The sequence below is a fragment of the Entelurus aequoreus genome, linkage group LG09 (assembly GCF_033978785.1).
Source record: "Entelurus aequoreus isolate RoL-2023_Sb linkage group LG09, RoL_Eaeq_v1.1, whole genome shotgun sequence".
Taxonomy (NCBI): domain Eukaryota; kingdom Metazoa; phylum Chordata; class Actinopteri; order Syngnathiformes; family Syngnathidae; genus Entelurus; species Entelurus aequoreus.
The window spans coordinates 29,908,622-29,935,942 of record NC_084739.1 but is presented as its reverse complement, the minus strand read 5'-3'; the positions used below and the strand labels follow the sequence as shown (position 1 = coordinate 29,935,942).

The 27,321-nt window shown below is 39.6% G+C and overlaps 1 protein-coding gene across 3 annotated transcripts in view; it reads left to right on the top strand.

Moving 5' to 3' along the window:
• b3galnt2 (beta-1,3-N-acetylgalactosaminyltransferase 2) overlaps positions 1-27,321 on the top strand; it is a 59,857-nt gene that overhangs the window by 23,110 nt on the left and 9,426 nt on the right. For 2 of the 3 annotated variants that reach the window (XR_009827254.1, XM_062058543.1), the window contains exons 4-12: positions 13,225-13,424; positions 13,489-13,584; positions 13,658-13,765; positions 13,835-13,913; positions 14,293-14,476; positions 16,291-16,416; positions 16,543-16,702; positions 16,766-16,822; positions 20,253-20,391. Coding sequence is in view for 2 of the 3 variants with exons in the window: in XM_062058543.1 (XP_061914527.1) it covers positions 13,225-13,424; positions 13,489-13,584; positions 13,658-13,765; positions 13,835-13,913; positions 14,293-14,476; positions 16,291-16,416; positions 16,543-16,702; positions 16,766-16,822; positions 20,253-20,390 (1,148 nt within the window). In the remaining variant the exon portion in view is untranslated. Of the gene's footprint in view, positions 1-13,224; positions 13,425-13,488; positions 13,585-13,657; positions 13,766-13,834; positions 13,914-14,292; positions 14,477-16,290; positions 16,417-16,542; positions 16,703-16,765; positions 16,823-20,252; positions 20,803-27,321 lie in introns of those variants that run through there. The other variant, XM_062058545.1, reaches the window with a different exon arrangement.

Below are 27,321 nucleotides of genomic sequence, written 5' to 3'. Positions count from 1 at the left end.
CTATTTTTCTGCCTTCTTTTGTATCTCTAGTTATTATTACGTATATGTATTGTTGCATTTTAACAACTGTATTGTTGATAATAGAGGTAAATTATTGGTATTGTTCATTATCAATAGCGCTATTTCTATTGGTATTTGTAATGCTCCATTTGTTGTGTAATAATGCTCATTGTCATTTCTGTATTATTTATTTCGCTAACTGCTTCTTGCTATCCCTTTTACCATCATATTTGTACATATCGTATTTGCTGATGTTGCTCTATTGTTGTTATTGTTGTGTTTGCTGTTGTTGTTTTTGTCTCTCTGTCTAATCCCCCTCTTGTCCCCACAACTTCCCCCTCTGTCTTCCTTTTATTCTCTTTCTATCCCCTCCTGCTGCGGCCCGGCTGCTCCAAATGATAATATAAATACATTTAATAAAGTCATATACAAATAAGGCAACAAGAGAAGTATCCTACACTTCTCTTTTGTAAAGTAAATCTGAACAGCCGATATGGGCGTCTACATCAACTATATGATTTGCCTGAGAAGCTGGGCAGGACAAAAAAAAAAAAAAAAGACAGACAACATTCACACTCACACACAAGGGCCAATTTAGTGTTGCCAATCAGCCTGTCCCCAGATGCATGTCTTTGGTGGTGGGCTTCCACATGCTGGAACCAGGGCTGAGGATCATGGTGCCAGAACTCTGGGAGTTTCACTATAGCCTCAAACACAGCAGGAGCAGCTACTGGCCTTTTTAATGGAGCTGAACCGTCAGGCATAATGGGACCAGCAGGCTTAAACATGTCCAATAAACATTTGGGTCACCAATGTGGGAGTTGAGATAATGAGGTGAGAGAGCAGTAGTTCTGAGTCGGTGAGTTTATTATCAGACTTCCTTGAACAACAACTTTCACCGGGAAGTGTGTCCCCATATATCTGGTCACATCCGGCCTATCCACCAATCCCCAATCCCTAATCTGGTGATAAGAACATTTAGTGCCCAGCTATAATGGATTTATTTAATTTATGTGTTTATTATTACAATCCGAATAAATCCAATCAATATTTAAAAAAATTAAATCAAAAGATTATAAAAACATTTTTTTTGTTTACCGGGCTTAATCCAGGGATGACAGTTAATCTATCCATGGACTCCAAATCCTCCCGTGGACTAAAATTCCAGGAATTAGTTCTGCTTGGACATCTACTGGGTTATAAAAGTGCAAACGACAGGTTCAGGTTTCTTTAGGAGGGAGGAGACGTAAATGAAATTAGTGTCCGTTCAAGAAAAAGCAAGAGCAGGTTAGGTTCACAGAGATTGGGGCGGCATGGCTCAGATGGGTGTGCGGCCGACCAGAAAATTTGAGGGTTCGAAAAATGGCTAATTAATTTTCAATGGAAAAAATTAATTACTGGGTAATCTATATTTCATTTTTTTGGGGAGCTCACGATTCCTGGCCGAGCCGAACGTTTTGATACTTGAGCGGTTCCGATCGGACGAAACTGTGTGCTGTGGAGCGCGCCATAGTTTTGTGGCGGAATAATAACAATAAATAGGTCGTTTTTTGGTGTAGAATTTAATATGTGGGAATGCTTGGGCATTCACACAATAATGGGTTTCTCACTGTAGAGCGCTTGGAGTCACTAGAGCAGCTTTACTTCACATTTGGATTTACCTGTCTTTCTGGAATGGAAAACCCAGATTTATCCCGGGTTTACGTACTATATACAGTTTCTGCAATACACACCTGGTATTTTGGGTCAGGGAAAGCAAACATATTGCCTATCCGTATTCAGAAGTATTTTATAAAAAAGTGTAAATGGCTACATACATCAGTGATAGCTGCTTTGGAAGATAATCCCATCACCAAAATAATCCTGCTTGGCACAAAACAAAAAACTTGCGTTTTGCAGGCATTTCGCCACACACTACAAATCAGACTGAATAAATATTTCATAAGTCATTTAGGCTCAATCCGATTTATCCATCTTCTTCCTTCCCCTTTTTTCTCAACCCTCCCCCATCGCCTTACCATCTAGTACCATGGCGTAGTGTTCAAAATATGCCCCATGGCATTTGGACGTCACTCCAGTTTTGCTACGTCATCAACGCTCGCCGTTTGCCGGGAGAGACGTAAAGCAGATTCGACAAATGTTTGTTTACTTTGAAGGTGCCGTCGCACATGATGTTTGGCTTGGTTTGAGCTCCTAGTTACCTTTTTGTTGTTTTTGAAGCTCATCATTGACGCTATTAACGCGTGTCCCCTTCGAAGAAAATGCATCCGATAGTTATAGATAGATAGATAGATAGATAGTACTTTTTTTATTCCTTCAGAAGAGTTCCCTCAGGAAAATTTAAAATTCTAGCAGCAGTGTACAGAATTGAGATCGAATTTAAAAAGTAAAAAGTAAATAATGGGGGTATAAATGGAAATAAAATAGAAAATATTACTATAAGAATAAAAATAAAAAGCAACAATAAGAATAAAAATATAAAGCAACAATAAGAATAAAAATATAAAAGTAAAAATAAGAATATAACAAGAAAAACTAGGCAGTAGTTACACGTTGGTCTCACGTGTGTTTCCAGACACAAAGCGATGGCAAAGGGCAGACCTGGGCATTCTGCGGCCCGCGGGCCACATCCAGCCCTTTGTGCGTCCCTGTCCGGCCCGCGTGAGGCCAATCATACATTACAAAATAAATTTTAGGTATCTATGTCGAGTGTGCAATACAACGGTGCTGCTTTTGTTTTGAAAAGCGTTATTTGTATTACTTCCGTGTGGACGTATGCGCGTGCGTGATTGTGAGTGAATGTGAACAGCGGCAGTCACAAATTACAGAATAAAGTTGAAAAAACATCTATGTCGTGTGCGCAATATAACTGTGCTGCTTTTATTTTGAAAAGTGTTATTATTGGATGTATGTCCGGGTGTAACCTGTGAGTGAAGGTGCACAGCGACAAGTGATGCCCGGTTTACACCCGAGACGCTAAAAAGAGAAAAGTTGATGACGAATGCCGTGTTTTCAACAAGACATGGACTGTCAAGCAACGTTCCCTCTAAGGTGCGCGCCTGCGCAATTGCGCACTGGTCAAGCGTCCTCTGCGCACAGCAAATATATGCCGCGCACCAAATCAAATCCCATCTGAATTTTAATCAAAATAAACACATTTATTCTGTGTAATTTTGCAATGCAACTTTGAGTGACAGTGACAACAAGCGGCCCTAACGGTGTTCGTCAACACCGTTCAATTGAACACCGTTCAATTATTGTAACGTCTATCGAGATGCTTCGAGGCCAGGAATTATATTGATCACTTTATTGAGCAAAACTGTTTATATTCAGTCATAACCACACCAAAAACATGAGTAAAACACTTCTATCTCGAAAAACTAGTAATTTTCTGCCGAAACCAACTTGTCATCTGTCACCAACACGCATACCACTAAACCACTGGTGCGTTTATGGCCACACAAAAAGTCGGACAACTCAAACATCACACAAAGTTACACTATGACTCCTCAGTCATACGTGTGCTTATTTTACTGTCATTTATTATTAATGTTAATTTATTTATATTAATCATGGAATGCTGTTACTAGAGAAAGTTACAGGAATGCACACTTCATCCTATGCTTACATTTCATTGTGCAACATGAGGAAGTTTAAGGGGAACTAAATGTGATCTCTGAAAGGGGTACAAATGATTTCCAAAGCAGTGCTTTTGGTATAAAGTTAAGTTAGGTTAAATGAAAGTATTATTATTATTATTAATTATTATTATTATTATTTATCTTATTGTATATATAAAAAATAATATTGAGCAAAATTTATTTGAAATATTGTCTATGTGGCCCTCCACCAGTGCTCGGGTTGCTCATGCGGCCCCCGGTAAAAATTAATTGCCCACCCCTGGCAAAGGGTGTATGTAATGTTCTGATTTTTACAAACATGTATTATGTTACATTACTGATGAGGCAGAAAACAAATAACACAGTGTTCAGAAGTAATAACCTCCGGTAGCTTCAGCCGCGTTGCAGGCTTGTTGGAATGAGCAGTGAAAACATACAATAAACAAACAATTGAAAATGTGGCTTATGTGGCTGTGCAGTTTATTGTTTTAACATTGATAAAACTAAATAACATAGTTGGCTAATTTACCGAAATATACTAGAACTCGATCATTTTGTCAAGCGATAAAAAAAAAACCCCAATTAAAAAATAGCCAATATTTAGGTAGAGTAGCAACGGATAAACATCTGAACTAAACCATTAGTATCATTATCATGAAAATCAGTAATTAACTGTATTACATTACATTTGTAGACTTCGCTTGGTTTGTTTTTCTGCCATAGTTTTTAGCAGGCATAGTGTAATGTGAAAAATTTCTCCTCTCCCCCGGTATACTAGGGAGGACCTCGAGCTCACTTTGTTTAGAGGGCTCTGCTGCCCTCACACTTGGTCCTTCCCCCTTACCTGACGGAAAATTCGGACACCACTTGATTTACGTGAACGTGCAAAACAAAGGGGGCAGGGCTAAAACAATAGGGAGGGGATTTTATTCGGCGTGAGCCTTAAGTACTAAAGGGAGCCAGCTAGTTGTACTACAGGAAGTGTCACATAATCAGTGGTGGCTAGTAACGCACTACATTTACTCCGTTACATCTACTTGAGTAACTTTTGGGATAAATTGTACTTCTAAGAGTAGTTTTAATGCAACATACTTTTACTTTTACTTGAGTATATTTAAAGAGAAGAAACGCTACTTTTACTGCGCTCCATTTATCTCCATTCAGCTCGCTACTCGCTACTGATTTTTATCGATGCACGCTTTGTTTGTTTTGGTTTGTCAGACAGACCTTCAAAGTAAGATCTATCGCATGCCTGCATTTCCCCAATCAAATGCAGTCACTGGTCACGTTTGACTCCGTTTCACCAATCAAATGCAGTCACTGGTGACGTTTGACTCCGTTTCACCAATCAAACAGTGCCAGGCGGTCACATGATTAACTGCACATAAAGTTTCAGCGGCAAACAACAACAACAATGGCAGAGACAACAACGAACACAAACACCCCTGGCCTCACATAAAATCGATTTTCACGCTTCAGACAACCAAAAAAACAGTTATGTAATGCGTTGTCATATGTGTCTCCCCAAACAAGTGGACATTTCAGCTTACTGTAACTCAACGTCAAATTTGAGGAAGCAATTAAGTAACGTTAGTAGATATTTTGGCTGTCACCGTAGGCTGCTGTTAGCTTCCCTGCTATGAATCACTGTCAAATGTACATCATGTGGAGACATTTATTAACACACTGCAGCCTCATAGACAGACAGACAGAGACACACACACACACACACACACACACACACACACACACACACACACACACACACACACACACACACACACACACACACACACACACACACACACACACACACACACACACACACACACACAGTCGCACACACACTCACGCGTGCATACAAACACCAATCAGAAGTGCACAGTGTGTTCTCAGGTGCAGCCCACACCTATCAGTTTATGCTTTGCGTAAAGGCGAATTTGTTATTTTCCTTTGTAATCTCTGCCTACTGAGCCTATGGTGCTGTTATTGTGGCTCAATTTGCCTTTTTTATTTTTTTATTTTAATGTATTATTATTTAATATATTATTGTTTTAGTTGCTTAAGAGATATTCCTGGCTCTGAATTTGTTCATTGCTATTTTTATGTTTTTGTGTATTATTTGTTGCGGTCATCATTAAACGAACAGGTTACTCATCAGTTACTCAGTACTTCAGTAGTTTTTTCACAACATACTTTTACTCAAGTAAATATTTGGGTGACTACTCCTTACTTTTACTTGAGGAATAAAACTCTAAAGTAACAGTACTCTTACTTCAGTACAATTTCTGGCTACTCTACCCACCTCTGCACATAATAAGTAACATGCATTGATTTACGTGGACCCCGACTTAAACAAGTTGAACAACTTATTCGGGTGTAACCATTTAGTGGTCAATTGTACGGAATATGTACTGTACTGTACAATCTACTAATAAAAGTTTCAATCAATCAATCAAAAAACCAATTGGAATAAATATCACACAGTTGAGCTCTATCAATACAACTACAAGATAAACGCGTTACTCTTTTACTGCTTGCTTTTGTTTTTCCAGTTATTTTCAAGTCTACTTTGTCCAAAAAGAGTCTTTTTTGACACATCCCTGCGAGTCCATTTATGGATTCCATCACACTGTTTGTGACTTTTGCTGTTAGTCTTGATAACAGTAAATTGCCTTCTCAGTAACAGTCATAAAGGTCCCTTTTAGGTCATTCCCACTGGCCTGATCTTTTAACAGTGATTGCCAAAAAGCTCTTGTTTATTTGTCTTCTGAAACAGACTGTACAAAACACTACATAACACTCGTGCCATTGTCATGTTCAAAAACATTGCTGAAATATTGCTTTCTTAGGATCTGCAGTACATATACTCAATTTTTACTTAAAGGCCTACTGAAACCCACTACTACCGACCACGCAGTCTGATAGTTTATATATAAATGATGAAATCTTAACATTGCAACACATGCCAATACGGCTGGGTTAACTTATAAAGTCCAATTTTAAATTTCCCGCTAAACTTCCGGTTGAAAACGTCTATGTATGATGACGTATGCGCGTGACGTCAATTGTTGAAACGGAAGTATTCGGCCCCATTGAATCCAATACAAAAAGCTCTGTTTTCATCTCAAAATTCCACAGTATTCTGGACATCTGTGTTGGTGAATCTTTTGCAATTTGTTTAATGAACAATGAAGACTGCAAAGAAGAAAGTTGTAGGTGGGATCTGTGTTTTAGCAGCGGACTACAGCAACACGACCAGGAGGACTTTGAGATGGATAGCAGACGCGCTAGCCGCCGCACCGCCGTCCTCACCTTGACTTGAGTTTTAAGGAGCACATTCAGTATGTTGTAAAAAAACTGAAACTTTTACTGGGATTTTATTATAGAAACAAGTCTTGTTTTTCTTTTACTGTGAAACAGAAATTGGTGGAAACAACCTTCTTACCTGTTATTGACTATGGAGATGTGTTGTACATGAATGCTACTGCTGGTTGTCTCCACAAGCTGGATAGTGTGTACCACGGTGCACTGAGATTTATCACCAACTGCGCTCCCCTTACTCACCATTGTGTATTATACTCAATGGTTAACTGGACATCTTTAAGTACTCGACGCCTCAATCATTGGTATGTTTTCATCTACAAAACCATTCTGGGTATCACTCCATCTTATCTGTCTTGTCTTTTAACAAAGAAACAAGGAAGTCACAATCTTCGTTCAATGAATGTTCTGCAATTTGTCGTCCCCAAAGTAAGAACTGAACTGGGCAAGAAAGCATTTAGGTTTTCAGCACCGAAGGCTTGGAATAACCTACAATCGAATATTAAACTTCAAACCCTTGTTACGTTGAATGAGTTTAAAGCTTCTGTAAAAGGACTGCAGTCTACCTTGTCTGTATGCACATGTGTTATGTGAGCAAGTTTTAATGTCGTAAATGTGATGTTTTATGTATTTGTTTACTGTTTTTAATGTAACCTTGTTGCTGCCCTCTTGGCCAGATCTCCTTTGGAAAAGAGATCTTTGATCTCAATGGGATTTTACCTGGTTAAATAAAGGCTAATAAATAAATAAATAAACTTCCTCCGTCTCCGGGCCGCCGACCGCATCCATGATCGGGTGAAGTCTTTCGTCGCTCCGTCGATCGCTGGAACGCAGGTGAGCACGGGTGTTAATGAGCAGATGAGGGCTGGCTGGCGTAGGTGGATAGCTAATGTTTTTGGCATAGCTCTGTGAGGTCCCGTTGCTAAGTTAGCTTCAATGGCGTTGTTAGCAACAGCATTGTAAAGCTTCGCCGGCCTCGAAAGCATTAACCGTGTATTTACATGTCCATGGTTTAATAGTATTGTTGATTTTCTGTTTATCCTTCCAGTCAGGGGTTTATTTATTTTGTTTCTATCTGCATTTAAGCCCGATGCTATCACGTTAGCTCCGTAGCTAAAGAGCTTCACTGATGTATTGTCGTGGAGATAAAAGTCACTGTGAATGTCCATTTCGCGTTCTCGACTCTCATTTTCAAGAGGATATAGTATCCGAGGTGGTTTAAAATACAAATCCGTGATCCACAATAGAAAAAGGAGAGAGTGTGGAATCCAATGAACCCTTGTACCTAAGTTACGGTCAGAGCGAAAAAAGATACGTCCTGCACTGCACGCTAGTCCTTCACTCTCATGTTCCTCATCCACAAATCTTTCATCCTTGCTCAAATTAAAGGGGTAATCGTCGCTTTCTCTGTCCGAATCTCTCTCGCTGCATTGAAAACAATGGGGAAATGTGAACAGCCCTTCCTCCTGTGACGTCACGCTACTTCCGGTAGGGGCAAGGCTTTTTTTTATCAGAGACCAAAAGTTGCGAACTTTATCGTCGTTGTTCTATACTAAATCCTTTCAGCAAAAATATGGCAATATCGCGAAATAATCAAGTATGACACATAGAATGGATCTGCTATCCCCGTTTAAATTAAAAAAATTCATTTCAGTAGGCCTTTAAAGTGGACGTATAATGATTTTCCTCTTTTCTGACTTATACATGTTGTTACAATGTTGGATATGCGTTTTAAACGGTGCCAAAGCATCAAATCTTTATGTTCATGCATTTAGGTGTGAGCTTGCACACTGTTTTGCAGTGTTTTTTTAACAGTGGTTCATTTGTGACATCACAGATTGACGGTCGCTCTAAAGCGGGCATTTCTAGTTCATGCTTTCTGCCACTATTTAGGGATGGGTAGTAAAATGTGGTTCTATAATAGCAAGGGTGCAACCAGACCAAAAAAGAAGAAGCTATTGGTGCTTGATTTCGGTGCTAAATGAATACAGACGCAGCCACCTGCAAGAAATGCTTTCTTGTGATATTGCTTATGTAATGTAGCATCCTGACAGAAGCACACACAGTCTGACGTTCTTTTTTTGCGGACTTAAACACGCCAACAGCATCCCTCATAACACCGCTAGCACTGCAGCACTTCCTCATTATGCACCAATGACGGTTACGGCAAGCGAGGTTGCATTCTTGTACTCATCACTCATTACCCCCGGAATTATGAGCAATAATATATACGCAATATTATAACACAAAAAAGTTATTTGCATGTTCTTTTAATTAGTGCAAAACTTTGACGATTTTATTAATTACTTTTTATAACTTATTTATGAATTAATTTATAGAATTTCAACTACAAGGTTGTTCTACTTCAATGTCAGAAAAATCCATAAAAATTTGCACGTTTTCCCTTTTTTAAGTTCGGGTTCGGGCACCGTTTAAGCACCGGCATTGTTTTTAAAGTACCGATTTGGTACTAGTATTGGTTAAAATGTGAAAGATAACATCCCTACTCCTCTGCCCCCGGTGTTATTCCTTCTCCTATCTCGCTATCGAGTGTGCTCTGATGGCTTTAAAAAATATATGACCAGTAAGTACAAGTTGGATTAGCCACTAAAGTCCGACAAAAAAGACCGCCAGGGGCATGCGCACAACATGGGCGATTTGCGACCAGGGCTGTAACTATGATTTGACAAATACCAAGGTTAACAAATGGTGGTCTAAGAGAAGCTTTGGAAGGCTAAAATCATGGGTATCCCCGCACTATAATAACAACAAAAAGTGGACTGTTACAAAATAATACTGATTGTCAAAGATGTTAGATCATATAACATGATAGTTCTACCTCGATGAATTATTGTATTATTTATGTATAATAATATATACGGTAATATACAGTATATTTTACCATTTTAACATCATTAAAACTTACATTTAAAAACCGTATCATTTTTTTTTTTTTTTACCGCGGGCGGATTTTAATACTGTAATCGGTGACAGAGTATGATGTGGTCAGGAATTAGTTTTGGGTAAAATTGTGTATGAAGCGCTTTGTTATTCAATAATTTTCATTTTAATGTGCTTCTTCACGCAAAATGAGCACTAAAAATTTGCCTTTGGCTACAATCTGGAACACTAACATTTTATATGTCCATTAATGTGCATTGTCCCATGTACTATGACAAAGGAGTTGTAATATATATCTATTAACAAGCTTATTGGTGTGTTTAGTGGGACAGGCAAAAGTTAAGTCGGAGAAAATGCGGTAGTTTATAAATTAATTATTGTTTCTGTGCGGCCCGGTAGCAAATGCGTCACAGACTGGTATCGTTACCCGGACCAGTGGTTGGGTACCACTGATCTGGACCACAAGGAACTGTGCCGTATGTAGATTAAAATCATCGTAGGTCCTCTTTATTGCTGGGCTATGACATGCACACACACGCACACAGACACACACCGACACACACACAAAATGTTTCAAATGATTATTTTCAAGACTGAAGGTTGCAACAATCTCGCTCAAGCACATTTTTTCAAGGTCTGCTAAACTTGTGTAGCTTTCCTTCTTCCCTTCTGCACAACTCATCACCCATAACTGCAATCTGTTGGCAAACCGGTCAATAACTGTGCAGTATCTTAAATTTATCATGTAAATATTGTTTATCTTGTACATATATTATCATAATAGTCATACTTGATACTTATTGTTTAGTGTATTGCTTAGTTAATTATATTGCTTATCTTATTGTCTCTATTTTATTTTCCTACTACTTTATTGCATGAAGAGCAAGAGTAACACCTGAATTTAAATTATCGCCGTCTTCACTTGACGAAAAACATTGTGGCGGCGTTTACCCTGAAGTATGGAGGTTTTGTGCTCGTAAGGGTGGGGCAAATTAGATGATTCCAGTAAGACAGTGTTGTCGATGAAAGGTCATAGATTCACGCTGCCTTATTGATCATATTCAACTACTGTGTTTGCTTTTGAGGGTTTTTACACAAGACTGCCCTGTTAACATTTACGTGTTTTTATAAGGTGTACAATCCTCTTCTGCTTATGTTTGCATACGGCACTTAATGCTTGTACTTTTATGTTATGTCCTTGACAGTTGATTTGCCTTTCTACAGAAATAAAATTGCCCGATAGTCAATCTTATGTCTTGTGTGTCACGCAAATGAGAAGCCATCATATTTACAAAAAGGGCTCATCTCCACTTAAATCAATGTAAGCCGTGTTTATTTGGATAAACTAGGCTGACCATATTCTGAAATCCCAAAAAGAGGACACATATATGCGTGCCAAGGCGGGCAGCACGCCAAGGTCGGGACTAGGTGAAAATTTGCCAATGATACTCGAACTTGCTTCATAAGTAATATATTTATTCAAATAAAGCATTTTTCTCCTATGTTGACAGTAGTGTTGGCGCTAGGAATTTTCAAAATGGGGTCCCAGGGACCCCTTCAAATCATACAAATGGGGTCCCACAGTAAATTTTTGGGGTACCGCTTTTTGAAAACAAATGACAAATATATGCATTATCCTGTTATATCTCACATTCTATGTTGTGTTTTGGAAAAAGGTTGTCATAAACGAGCTCTCGCCCTGCACAGCTGTTTTGTGCTTTGTAGTGTCGATATGGGCTTGTAGATCTTTATTTGCCACAGATATACACGTTCCTGCTTTGCACACAGTGCATTCTGCTTCCCATGTGTCACGGCCAGGACCAAAACACAAATACTTTTTCCGCAAATCATCCGTGAAGTTTCATTTACTTTTCAGCATTTCTTGTTTTCATGTCTGTCTCCACTCACTAGCTCTCTCGCTCTGTGTCTCTGCCCCTCCCTCACCAATGTTTCTGCGTGCGCACCTTCTCAGCTTGTTTTGTTTAACCCCTTCTTAACTTAACCCTAGAGTCTAGGGTCGGCAACCTTTATCACTCAAAGAGCCATTTTGACAAGTTTCACAAATAAAAGAAAACAATGGGAGCCTCAAAACTCTTTTGAAATTTAAAATGAAATAACACTGTATATAAAGCTTTTTATTGCTTTGTGCTATGTTTAAACCAGGGGTCTCAGACACGCGCCCCGGCCCGCACTTTAATATGACAGTTTAAGTTATGACGGCCCGCAAGATTTACATGAATGGCGTCCAACAGCGTCATAGTTTCCAATCCTCCCACTTTTCCCGGGAGACACCCGAAATTTGGGCGTGATGGCACTGCCTTTAGCGCCCTCTACAGCCTGCTTAAACAGCTTACCTGATCGGACACATGTTGAATGCATCTTCTGCTTGCACTCGAATATGACAGCAAAGCTTACTTGGTCAGCAGCCACACAGCTTACACTGACGGTGGCCGTAAATAACAACTTTAACACTGTTACGTTACAAATATGCGCCACACTGTGAACCCACACCAAAAAAGAATGACAAATACATTTCTGGAGAACCTCCGCACCATAACACAACATAAACACAACACAACAAATACCCAGAATCCCATGGAGCCCTAACTCTTCCAGTCTACACGCCCCGCTAGCACCAAACCCCCCCACACATCACCCCTCCCTCCCTCCCTCCGTGCGTCGGTTGAGGTTAGAGAGTTAGGGCTGCATGGGATTCTGGGTATTTGTTGTGTTGTGTTTATGTTGTGTTACGGTGCAGAGGTTCTCCAGAAATGTATTTGTCATTCTTTTTTGGTGTGGGTTCACAGTGTGACGCATATTTGTAACGTAACAGTGTTTAAGTTGTTATATATGACCACCGTCAGTGTAAGCTGTGTGGCTGTTGACCAAGTATGCCTTGCTGTCTCACACGTGTGCAAGTTAAAGCTTCATACAACATGAGGCCGGGCTGGCATGCTGTTAGTGCAAGTAATAGAGGATAATATATGCAGTGCCATCACGGCACGCCCTTAATTTAATTGTTAGGGGTTGCCGATCCTTGCCCAAGACGTACATTGAAAATACATGCAATCCTAACTCAAAATGCCGGACATTTGAGGCATTAAAAAAACCCCGTCCGGACACCCCGGACACACCCGCAAAAGAGGACATGTCCGGGGAAAAGAGGACGTATGGTCAGCCTAGGATAAACAAACCTTAGCCCGTTTGCCAATATTAGCCTTCAGGTTTTAATGGACTGAAAGCAAATCAGTCACACTCTATAATTAAGCATTAACTATACACTCTTGGACATTTTCCTTTTTACATTGCCAATAATAGAGAACTCAGCCTGAAGGCATTGCAGTAACGCTCACGTACATTTTCTCTGTCCTCTACTCAGTAATAGGGCAGGACGCGGAAAAAGAAATGGTGATGGTGTCCGACCCCGCCATCCTCGTCTCATCTGATGTTTCTACTGTTGCGCTGGATTTTAAGGTTCTCCACCCGGTGGTGATCACCAGGTTGGGGGTGTTTCCCAGATGCACTCAGCCTGAGCTTCAGAGCAATGTGACAGTGAAGCTCCTCCAACTGGATCAGGAGGTAGCAGCTACTTTTGTTATTCTTATGACAATATGCGGGTGTCCAAAATAAAATATTTTTGCAGGAGGCTGTGGTAACCGCTCGCTTCAGCGCCATCAACACAGGGACCCTCATGAGCGGAATATGGTACAAACCAGTGGAGCAGTTCATCTTGCCCAAGGTATGTCGGCAATGTAATACAAGTTTTTTGCAAGACAGAAGTAATGAAACAAAAAGGCCTGTTTGTCTTTCAGGGTTTTGAGGGCACACTGGTGTGGGAGAGTTCGGACTCGGACGAACTGACTGTCAACTCATCTTGTGTGCAACTCAATGATGGAGGAGGCGTCCTTAAGTTCTCCTCCGTATGTGCTCCCATGTGCTGAAGATAAGTCGCATGTGTAAGAACTAATAACAATGGATTTCATCCACAGATTGCAGAAGGCATACTGCCCCACAGAAGAGCTCTTGGATTTCCTGGTTTGGCTGGAGGATTCACCTTCACCATTTACGGTTGGTGCCAATTCTGAGATGTTTCTCAGCGTAAACATTTCAAAACCTTGTAATGGTTTTGCTTTCTTTGTCTGAGGACTAGCCAACTCTCATCTTGTGTGGCTGTATTATTGATTGCTGTATTATAGATTTCATGCTTGTGTGTTATGTTTTTGTTGACCTGAAAGCAAGTTCCATATACTTTTGGGAAAACTATATCATATTTGCAGCATAATACCCTGCAGCAGGACTAATAACACTGTTATATGTTTTTCATCTAGCAGATATTCATTCAGTCTCCCTCTAGTGCCATCATCTAGTTAGAATTTGTGTTTTTTTATTGCCTCTGATACTTTTTTTGTACTGTGCAACCCAAACCCCTCCCCACCTAATGTGTCAGACGGGGACAATCTGTCAGTGCTCCTGCGGGGTCGTCCAGCCAGGATGGAGCGCCATGCCTCGGGGCTGAGGCAGGAGGATGCTGCTTTGCAGCAGGAGAGCCTGAGGCACAACGACATGGTGTTTGTGGACGTGGTGGACACCTACAGGAACGTGCCTTCCAAACTGCTTCAGTTCTATAAATGGTACGCCAAGTGCTAATGATTCGGCTTTTCTTCTCTAAATTGGTCGACCCTCTGAGGAAATCAGCGATCCAGAATAAAAATGTGTCATTGCTTAACAAATGTCCTCCTGTCAGAACACACTTGCAATCAGTGTTACTGTCATCAAGTATCCAGACATATGCTGAACCTTCACAGATTTGGGCCTAATCAATCAAAGATCAAAATATGCTGCCTGTAAGGAATTTGTGAGCTTTTAATTTGGTCAGCCTGAAGATTACCTGTTTCCAAAATGTATTATATGTTCTGCAAGAAGGTCATGTACTAAATGAGCAACTACTGTATGTAGCAATGAATTCATTGTATTTAATACAAAACACAGACTAAGCACCCCATTAGACTGTTTAGATGTCATTGCTGTGCTCCTCACAGCCCCTGTTTTTTATTATAGTACCAGGATTGCTATAATATGCTGTCATGTTTTGGCTCTAATTTTCATCTACTGTGGTACAGTACCTCTATGTTAGTTCTCTGTTCTGAAAGGTCAGACGAAGACCGAATTGTGCAAAAACTGAGATACATTTGAAATGATGGTAATTCAATTAATTTGTTACAAATGCCCAAAAATATCAACAGAAAACACATTTTATACAATATAGTTATAGTTGCAGAAATCAATGCGACATTATAAATGATGAATGAAATTGATAAATTAAAATCTAACGTCACTTTTACTTTTATTGGGGAATCTTGTTGGTGATGAGCGGTGAGAGACAAAAGGACGGGAGAGCAATGCAGATGCCACCTTTGTACTCTTTCTTGAACGCCATAGTGTTTGTAACTTTCATCAAAGTTCTGCCATTTGCTACTTTCTTTGACCTCCATGGTGATTTATTTTGCAGTCATACTAAAAAAAAGCCCAGAGACTAAGTCAGCAACACTTGGAATTCATTGTTTGGGCACTTGATTCTGTGGGATGATTCGTGGGAAAAATGACTAAAGTACTGTAGCTTGTTACGCACAAATTTTATCCAAATGAAAACTACAATGGTATATGACATTTCTGTTGAAAATTTAATCATACGAAAACTGAGGTACTGCTGTAATTTTAAGAACAATTTTACAATTAAAAATATAAATGATTTGTTCCAGAGTCAAGACAGCCATCATCATAATTTTTTGAATAAGAGATCCAATATTATTGTCTGAACATTATTCATTTTTCAATATGGTTGATGATATGACTTAGCCATATTGTACCATTGTCACATTTGTTGCTTGCCTTCTTTAGTTCTGTGGTTGCAATCAGATTTTATCTCTATAGCGTGCCTTCCCAGATCTTCCATGTGGTTGCGTCTAAAAAGAAACTGTTAACCATTTAGATTATTTCTCAGCTTCCAGGGTTGGCAGAAGTCTAATATACAGAACCGGTGCCTCACCTTTAAACTTCAGTGCAACTTTTGGGAATCGTATTCTTTCAAAAGAAAAAACTTAAGTAAGACATTTGGGATGTCGACAGCCATTTTCTGACAAAAAGTTCCCAATACATTCTCTACCATCACATTTTCATTAGGGCACAGTTGTGCCAGCAAGGTTGATTGCAGCAGGTGCTCCTAAAGTACTTGTCATTTAAAGTGTGTCTACTGTAAGACTATAACATATTTTCTTGTCTTTTTCCCTCTACACCATCTTATTTGGAAAAAGTTGGTGTTGCTAGTAACATTTTGGACTCTAAATGAATGTTTGTGTTTCTGTTGTATTTTATCTCCATTCTTTGTAATAACATCCCAATGAAGTGTAGTTACATACATTAATTACAGCAATTCTCCTTATGACAGGTCTGTGGCCAATGCTGACTTCAATCTGCTCTTGAAGACTGATGACGATTGTTACATTGACATGGACTCTGTATTAATGAAGATTGACCAGAAGGGTCTCAAGCGCAGCCATTTTTGGTGGGGAAAGTAAGTACAGACTGACGGCCCTGGGTGTTTTGCATTGTTGCTGTGTTTAGAACCAATGCGTAAAAGGTAATCTGACCATGAGATGTGGTGACATTGTGCTCATTAACACACGCCCTCCTGACCCAGTTTCAGGCAGAGTTGGGCAGTGGATCGCATTGGGAAGTGGCAGGAGCTGGAGTATGCCAGTCCCGCCTACCCGGCCTTCGCATGTGGCTCTGGCTATGTGGTGTCACATGACCTGGTTCAGTGGCTTGCCAGTAACGCAGAGAGTCTAATGGCCTACCAGGTAGGTAGCCTGTTAAACGCCAATTGCCACATTAAAGGTGAGTTAACAAATGTGTCATCACAGGGAGAAGATGTAAGCATGGGCATATGGATGGCAGCTGTTGGACCACAGAAGTATCAGGTACTGTAAGTTCCTAGATGACCTTTAACTTTTAAACCAGTAAAGGGTTTCGTAAAGATTGCCAAAATTGTAATAAACATGGGCCATTTCCTTAAATTGGTGTCAGTTGAATAACTACTGAGTTTTTATCATAGAATTAGCAAAAACAGGAAAAATAGCCGCACGGCATCTATCCTAACAGAATAACATTAAAGAATATATTTAAATAACAGGATTCTGCTGAGATTTTAACCCTGGTGGTAGTTAATCAACTCCAAGCAGTAAGATACGAAGAAAGGGAGCCGTGCAAAGCAAAATAAATAAGGCACTGAGAAAACAACAGGAATCAGACAAAACAAAACGAAGCAATCTGGCATTCTATGGCAAGTAGTATACCGAGCTAGCAAGAAATAATGTGAACATGTCACATATCGTAACGGGAAACACAATGAGCTGTGCCATCTTCAAGATTATGTTTAGACTTTAAAGGACTACAGTTGCCTCTCGTTTATTGTGGCCAGTTTGTTGAAGGCCTGACTGTAGTAAACACATTTTTGCAAAGTAAGATTATTATTATTATTAATGAAGCAAATATTTTCATAGTTCTAGCATCAAAAACCTGTTTACGACCCTCAAAATAGATATTTTAACATTATCAGAATCCTGGAAAAATAAAGTAACATCCATATAGTAACCTTCAAACTTGTTTTACCCAATGCTGTATAGTGGTTCCGCTAAGTTAGAACTGGGCTTCAATGTGCTGAAACCAAAGGCGTGTGTTGTTCTGCAAAAACCTGGTCAAATTGACAGTGGCAGCCTAGAGAACCGCCAACATTAACTGCGTCATCAGCACTGTTATTGATTTCAAAGATGAAGTGCATCAACAAAGTTCGTCTCCACTCAGCATTGCCTTGCATAGCAATGTCGGGAACCTTAGCAGTTACCATTAAGCAGTGCGTCGAGTTCTACTACATTGGTCCCGCTGTTGTCTTTTGATATCGCTCATGTCAAAGGCTCACAAATTAGGAAACATGTTATTGGCAAGGCAGGAATCAAATAATTAAGTGCTTAAACAGTTACATACTCTACGCTTAACATGAAAGTAAACATGACACCGGAAACTGGTCTTTGTTTGAAATGTTGCCAATCATTCACAATCCCTATGTAAGACAAGAACACATGTGTTTTTCTTTTTTATGCACTCTAAAACGTTAGCAAAAGTTAGCCAGCAACAATGCCAACGGGAGTCCTCTATTTTGCCAATATTTCGCCTAAAAAAGCATCCCAAAACCTCCAAGATTTTATATACAGTACATGCTGAAAATATACATGTAATAATGTATTTTCATAGACTCATCACAACGTTTGCTTTTTCCTTCACTGACTACAAATCACGGCAGACAACAACATAAGAGACAACAAACATAATAAAACAAACACTTACTGTATACAATGTCTGCTCTCACTGGGATAACGACTGATGGGATGTTCATATCTTTCCGTTTAGATTAAGAATTAATCATAATCCTCGACATAGTATTGTTAGCGCCTATAATAACAATATCGCCAATATTTGGTTATTATTCAGGTCACAAAATGTAAATGGAAAATTGTTGACAGTTTTTGGATGTTTTTTTAGTGGGTTTTACAGGTGCAATAGACGCACTGACATCATGACTAGAGATGTCCGATAATGGCTTTTTTGCCGATATCTGATATTCCGGTATTGTCCTACTCTTAATTACCGATTCCGATATCAACCGATACCGATATATACGGTCGTGGAATTAACACATTATTATGCCTAATTTTTTTGTGATGCCGTGCTGGATGCATTGAACAATGTAACAAGGTTTTTCAAAATAAGAGAACAACTTCAACTCAAATTATGGAAAAAAAGTGCCAACATGGCACTGTCATATTTATTATTGAAGTCACAGAGTGCATTTTTTTTTTAACATGCCTCAAAACAGCAGCTTGGAATTTGGGACATGCTCTCCCTGAGGTAATCCTGATACCCACTACAACTATGGGAAATACTATACTTTGACTTTCATAAAGTCTAAGTCTAAGTCTAAGAGTGCATTATTCTTTATTTTTTTTAAACATGCCTCAAAACAACAGCTACAAAAACAATGAAGGCACACAGCTTCAGTCTAGAGTATACTAGAGTAATAAAGTAAACAATAACATAGTCCTCCTTTAGTGCAAGACTGCCTGGCATACTGTATAACAGGAAATTATAAACTGGGCTCAATCAGCCCTGCTCTAACGTATTTGTATGAGTAAAAAAAATGTGCTGCAAGCTAGTGGTGAGTGCTTGAAGTGGCCTAGCAGTCAGCCAGAGCTTCTGAAATGCTGCGTTGAGACAGGGCAGCTTTGTTCACAGCAAGCTGCAAAGTGTGCGCCATTAAGAGCAGACTAGCCATACTAAACTGCACCGTAGCTTTTGCCATACTGCGTGCGTTGTCCCTGACCACAACGTGGGCTTTCTCCCCGGGGTGGTTTTTGTTGTATTTTTGTTTTTTTCTCAGCAGAGTCTTTAAGCGACAACTGTGTGGTACTACTTTTTTTCAGTGTTTGCTTTTTGAACATTTTCCGCTTGTATTCATCGTGTATCTCCTTATGATTCTTGAAGAGGGGGGAGATCAAATTGCTAGTATTAAAGGAAGACGTCTTGGTTCCTCCTCGCATAACCAACAGCGTTTTAAAAAGTCATTAATTTTACTTTTTGAAACCGATACCGATAATTTCCGATATCACATTTATCGGACATCTCTAATCATGACTCTTGTTAGCACAGTTGTTAGCTTACTTTGGTAGCGTTTATTGACGAGTTAGAATGATTTAAAAAATAACATGTGTTCTTGTCTTACATAAGGATTGTGAATGACAGGCAAAATAAAATTTAAAAAAAGGTGCAATTCCTCTTTGACAGTCCCGCTTTTGACAGTCTTTTATCGATTGCCACATAATCATCATCAGTTTGGCATTGACTTTTTGCCTTACACACCAGATGATAAGAAAATATTCCTTGATGTGCTTCAAACAGCCCAGAAACAACATTTCATGAAAATGTGTTTTGAGTAATTCAGCTACCAAGCAAACTAACTGCAATGAAAACATGAACACAACATGGTCTGGTGCCACCGCTGCCTGTCATTGTGTTGTTTGATCTCTACAACATGGAGGCTTGTTTGCAGTAAATTCAGTAAACATAGTACCTCCCTGCTTGGTACTCAGCATCAAGGGTTGGAGTTGGGGGTTAAATCACCAAAATGATTCCCGGGCGCGGCGCCGCTGCTGCCCACTGCTCCCCAAGGGGATGGGTCAAAGGCAGAGGACAAATTTCACCACATCTAGTGTGTGTGTGACAATCATTGGTACTTTAATCTTTAATCTTAAAAAGTTGAAGCAGGACTTTGTTAACACAACCTCCTTTCCTGGCAAGGACCCCAGCTGGCTGTGTGAAAAAGAATGCTTCCTGGACATGCTGTCATCACCACAACACACAGCAGAGGAGCTGCGTGTCCTGTGGGACAGGAGGAGGGCATGTGGGGACCCCTGTGGGTGTCCTTGGGGAGGCTAAGGTCTGGATTACACTCAACATGCAGCACTGCGTAAAAACATGCTTTTGACTTCATGGCTTCTGTGATTTTTTTTTTTGTACCTCAAGTTGACATTCTCACTGATTTTGTTGTTTAAAGGGGACCTATAATGATTTTATCTACATTTAACACACTTTTTTGTGGTCTACAAAATATGTATTGGATATGCTTTGGTGTCCATTTTGCTCCACTGTCACATTTGAACCCGTTTTCTGAATCTGTCTGTAAATGGTTGTTGCACACTGGTTGCAAATGAAACCCTTCACGCCCCACCCTCTCCAAAAGTATTTATCATTTCTATGTGTACTTTTAAATATATATCTTGAAGACAAACATCACCGCTATTCTTTTTTGTTACAGTCGATAATAAACTTCATAAACAGTATATATAGATTCACAAAATTAGGTATACCATGTGTGGTGCACAATGCTGCATAAAATAAGATGCATTTACCAGCATTTATGTCACTGCATGTCGCATGTCGGTTTTATTGTGCGCATGCCACGATTAAATTAAAATAATACTTTATCTTACCTCATACTTGCCAACCCTCCCGTTTTTAGCGGGAGAATCCCGATATTCAGCGCCTCTCCCGACAACCTCCCGACAGAGATTTTCTCCCGACAAACTCCCGGTATTCAGCCGGAGCTGGAGGCCACGCCCCCCCCAAAAAAAGTCTGCCGCAGCTGCGATTGGACCTGACCAGCCTCCGGGTACAAGTACTGGAGTACCAATTGCTTGCCAGGGAAGATCATCCCCAGGAAGCAAGGATTGACCGGTTTTAGTTTAGTCTTTATTTGAAGGGACAATGTACAGAAACATTAAGCTCAAAGACAGATATGTTCTGTACCAGATTATAGCTAAATAGCTAATTTCCATCTGCAGTCCCTGGCTACCTAAATTAAAGGGATACAAAAATCATGCAATAAAATTATGACAATAAAATCATACACAAGTATTAAGAAAAAAGTCATAAAATGCCCTTTCATGGACACATACTTAATATACAATACAACCAACCTCATTTACATCATCACACAAAGACAATACATGCTTTTGTTCACATCTGTCATCATTTGTAAAAACAACCATGATTTTAACAGACACACCTCACAATTTACAATAAAAAATGCTCTCATGGATAAATATAATACACTTTAGGTTGATGTGTCAAACATAATGCCCATCTTAGTGACCGTGTGAGCAGCTTTGATTGCTCCAAAGCCACTTTTTAACTTCAATTGTGAATGAAGAGTAATCTGTTAGACTTTTCAAGTTTGTTGTGAGGTCGTTCCATTCCTTTATGGCTTTATATGAAAAGGCTGGTTGTGCAAAAGAGGTTTTACATCTGGGTACGCTACACTGCCCCCTGGTGGAGGCTCGTGTGTTTCTAGTTGTCACAGCAGATGTAAACTGGACAAAGTTTTGGGCCATGCTAGGGAGAGATGGAAGATTCCACACTCTCGTGCATTTGATGAAAGCACTTTTGTGCGTGCCACACAGCAATGCATCATCAGAGAGGGTGTTCAGCATGGTTAGAAAAATAGTGACAGAGAATAGAAAGAGGATGGCCAATTCAACCCTTAACAAAGCATTGTACTTTCAAGCACAACAATGAGTAGATGAGTGTTGTGTGTGTGTGTGTATATGTGTAAATAAATGAACACAAAAATTCAAGTATTTCTTTGATTTATATGTATAATAAAATAAATATATATATATATATATATATATATATATATATATATATATATATATATATATATATATATATATATATATATATAGCTAGAATTCACTGAAAGTCAAGTATTTATATATATATATATATATATATATATGAAATACTTGAGTTGGTGAATTCTAGCTGTAAATATACTCTCCTCTTAACCACGCCCCTAACCACGCCCCCGCCCCCCCCCCCCCCCCACCTCCCATTATTGGAGGTCTCAAGGTTGGCAAGTATGTCATTACCTTCTGTCTTGTGTGCCCTCACACCAAGTAATGTCGCAATGGTGCCATTTTTTTCAACATAATTTAGCGGTTAATCCAACTTTGTACTTACGGTATAGCTCGGTTGGTAGAGTGGCCGTGCCAGCAACTTGAGGGTTCCAGGTTCGATACCCGCTTCTGCCATCCTAGTCACTGCCGCTGTGTCCTTGGGCAAGACACTTTACCCACCTGCTCCCAGTGCCACCCACACTGGTTTAAAAATGTAACTTAGATATTGGGTTTCACAATGTAAAGCGCTTTGAGTCACTTGAGAAAAGCGCTATATAAATATAATTCACTTCACTTCACTTCACTACTTGTCCATGTTGACAAAAGAGTCCCGTGTAAAATGTCGTGGACAAACGCTGGAGGCTTTCAGCAGCTACCAACAATCTTGGCACAAGAGAACAGAGCAGAGAGGAGGGCCCTGGCAGGGAGCATGTCCCGGTCCTAGAATTGCTCACCTTAGTACTTCCACCACACTGTGACATCACTGTGCCCAATCTTAAAAAAGACAAAACACAGTGTTGAGAGGCATCCAAAACTACGTGCAAGCTCAGGCCCAAATTTATCAGGGTATCCGTGGGGTCTTAAAAAGTCTAAAAAAGTCTTAAATCCAATCATTTGAATTTAAGGCCTTAAAATGTCTAAAATTCTCCTAACATCTAAATTAAAGGTCTTAAATACGATTTTGAAAGGTCTTAAAGATCTATTGACGTTACTTTTATTTAAAACATGCATAAACTTCAGTCTCGCTTTGAAATGTTTCGATTTTTGAGGACGCTTTAATGTAACCACATGTTGGAACTAACTGTGCTGCTTGGTCAGAATTTATCGAACACCACCAGCTACTGATGTGCGCGCGCAGCTGTGTTAGCATAGCAGCGGAGAAAACTTTAAACAGAACAGAATTACAGTACTTGCATGCATGGGTAAGTACAAGTTTAATGATTTGTGGCTTCAGGACGAACAGTTCAGTGCATGGTTGAAGCCGGTGGAGGGAAACGCATATGAAGCACACTGCACTTTGTGCAAGAAAACTTTAAAACTTGGAACATTGGGCATCAAGGCATTCAAATCCATTGCAAATCGGAAAAGCACAAGACGGTCATAAAATGCCAGCAGCAAACGCCGTCAATCAGCCACTATTACTCCACATTGAGAGCCAGAGCATTGAGGTCCAGTGCAACCCAGTCTGCTGCAACTCCAGTCGACCTCCGGACAGCGTTAGGATCTACGCCGACAGAGAACATTGATGAGCTGTTCCAGATTATGTTCCCGGATTCAGAGATAGCAAAAACATTTAAGTGTGGAAAAGACAAGACGGCGTACATAGCACAATTTGGATTAGCCGATTACATCAAGAGAGACCTCATCTCCAAAGTTAAGGGCCTGTTCGTGCTGATGTTCGACGAGAGCCCGAATCATCTGATATCATTATCCAACAATTTGAGGCCTTCCTGTCCCTTGAGAGCAGAAGTGAAGGGTTCCCCTCATTCCAACCCATGGCTAGGCTAGACACCTTCTTGTGCGGTTTCCTTCAAAGGCCCTATCCGGAACTTTGGACATTTTGCCAGAAGCTGCTCATTTTGTTCCATGGACATTCCACTGTGGAAAGAGGTATTTCTGTAAACAAGCAAGTTGAAACGTGTAACATGCAGGAGGACACTGTTGTTGCGCAGGCTTGTGTGTGATTATGTCACTCAACATGGCAGGGTGACCAAGATTCCCATCACGAAAGAGCTCTTGACTTCTGCGGCATCAGCCAGATCCAAGTACCGTGTCGACCTTGATCAAGACAGAATGAAGAAGGAGTCTGATGAACAGGGAAAGAAGAGAAAGGCTTTAGAGGATCACCTGGAAGAACTAAAAAAGAAAAGGAAATCTGTCCAAGAGGTTTCTGGAAGTCTGGCCAGAGATGCAGACAGGCTTGCAGAAGAGGCGGGGGGCAAGGCGGGCACTCAGATGGCCCAGCTCATCACAAAGTTAAATGCTCTGAGGAGGAGCTACAAGGAAAAATTAGCAGAGCTCCAGAATATTGTGGAGGAGATTGCAGCCACGGGACAAGAGCTCAGATAGTTCTTGTGTGCATGCACACGCAGGCACACACGCACACACACACACACACACACACACACACACACACACACAATGGCTGTAGAATTTACTAATATGGTTTGGCAATTTTTTTATTCTTACTTACGGTGGAAGAGGGGTTAGTGCGTCTGCCTCCCAATACGAAGGTCCTGGGTTCGATCCTGCGCTCGGGATCTTTCTGTGTGGAGTTTGCATGTTCTCCCCGTGACTGTGTGGGTTCCCTCCGGGTACTCCGGCTTCCTCCCACCTCCAAAGACATGCACCTGGGGATAGGTTGATTGGCAACACTAAATTGGCCCTAGTGTGTGAATGTGAGTGTGAATGTTGTCTGTCTGTGTTGGCCCTGTGATGAGGTGGCGACTTGTTCAGGGTGTACCCCGCCTTCCGCCTGAATGCAGCTGAGATAGGCTTCAGCACCCCCACGATCCCGAACGGGACAAGCGGTAGAAAATTGATGGATGGATGGACTTCCAAACAAATCTTGGTTCACAACGGAGAGGTTTCTGGTGTTTTTAGTTAGGTTAAGTGTTTTGTATTGCAATGTGAAAGAGCTGTGAATAAATTCATACACTTTGCAAGTAATTCCGGGCCTCCAATTTTCCTTCAAGTCTTTTGTAAATTTTTGCCTTTATTGATGTCAAATGGGTCTTAAATTGTATTCATTATGGTCTTAAAAAGTCTTCAATTTGGCTTGTTAAAACCTGCAGAGACCCTGTGTATGAACTTTATGATTTAATGCTTTGGCATTGTTTACCATCAGTATCCAACATTGTAACAACATTAACTAGTCAGAAAAGAGGAAAATCATCATAGGTCCCCTTTAAGACCTCGCAATTAGTTAGAATAGTACGTTTTAAGCTGTACCATAATGTTTTGAATTTTTTTACGAATGTACTTTATACAATGCTCAGTTATATTCTTTTTAATTAGTAATTTTTGGTATTCTGATACTCGACAGATATAAACTTAGTTTGTTTGCTCCTTTTCCTGCTCTCGAAATTTCTCATTAACCTCATTTCCACCAATTTGTCCAGTTTGGTTTAGTGTTCCTTTTAGTGTGCCATTGTAAAGAGTTCCAACATATCTGACCTGCTTGGTTACACTTTGTGTACCTTGTTGTTGGGGTCAGTTGCAGTGATAGTTTGTAGAGGGAGGAGCCACATACACTGTGGTCCTTTGACTGTCAAAAAAAAGTCAATACTGTAAATGTCAAAGAATGGTGGGCCGTCTGCAAAAACCAAGAAAATTTGTGTGTAATTGATAGGCCCATAACCATTTTTTTCTGGACAAACTGCTAGCTCTTAATCCTCCAAACCACCCTACTGGCTTAAAGTTGATGTTCTCCTCTAATCTTTGATCAACATTTGCATGAAAAAAGGTTGAAATTAAAAGATTTGATTAATCTTCTGAAGCCTAATCTAGTTATCAAGCGGCAGACGCCAACAAGCTAAATGCACACTCTAAGTTTAACATTTATTAAAGCAAACATTATACAATGTTTAGATACTTACCACTAATGAAAAGACAAGGATGATGGATAGAACTGAAGGGATCAGAGTCAGAGTCAAGCCTGTTAACGTGCTTACGTTTGTTGTGGGGGTGCCTCCAGCTCTCTCTGAAGTGGGGAGTGGTGTAGAAGGTGTTTCTACATGATTCACACCTTTTGACTGCACTAGTGACAACTTATATATATATATATATATATATATATATATATATATATATATATATATATATATATATATATATATATATATATATATATATATATATATATATATATTAAATTAAATATTATATATATTAACTTCTGCTGACTTACTGCAAGTTGTAAACTAATATTATGATTTGTTATCACGTATTTTAAACATGTAACACCTTGAGACAATGAGACTTGTTGTCTGTGGGAAAAACTGCCTCTTTTTTCAGGAAAAAAATGGTCAAAAACATTTTTTTTTTTTTAAATTTCACCAGAATTTGGTGACATTTTTAAGGTTGCAAATGCAAAATCAAAGATATATTGTTAAAAAAAATTGTTTCAAAATTAATTTAAAGTACTGTAGCTAACGGTAAATATTTTAATCTGTTTTCACTTTTTTGGAATTTTGCCTATCGATCACAATCATTATGAGAGACATGACGATTGATGTTATTTTTTTTAATGCATTCTAAATATGAAATAAATGCGATCAAAAGTCCATTTACAATAGAGCCTATGGGAGCCGCTCAATTATGGTTATAATGCCCTTTAAAACATCCAAACGCCTCCATTAAGGTTGTATATACATGATGTAAATATAAACTACCGTTCAAAAGTTTGGGGTCACATTGAAATGTCCTTATTTTTTAAGTAAAAGCACTGTACTTTTCAATGAAGATAACTTTAAACTAGTCTTAACTTTAAAGAAATACACTCTATACATTGCTAATGTGGTAAATGACTATTCTAGCTGCAAATGTCTGGTTTTTGGTGCAATATCTACATAGGTGTATAGAGGCCCATTTCCAGCAACTATCACTCCAGTGTTCTAATGGTACAATGTGTTTGCTCATTGGCTCAGAAGCCTAATTGATGATTAGAAAACCCTTGGGCAATCATGTTCACACATCTGAAAACAGTTTAGCTCGTTACAGAAGCTACAAAACTGACCTTCCTTTGAGCAGATTGAGTTTCTGGAGCATCACATTTGTGGGGTCAATTAAACGCTCAAAATGGCCAGAAAAAGAGAACTTTCATCTGAAACTCGACAGTCTATTCTTGTTCTTAGGAAATGAAGGCTATTCCACAAAATTGTTTGGGTGACCCCAAACTTTTGAACGGT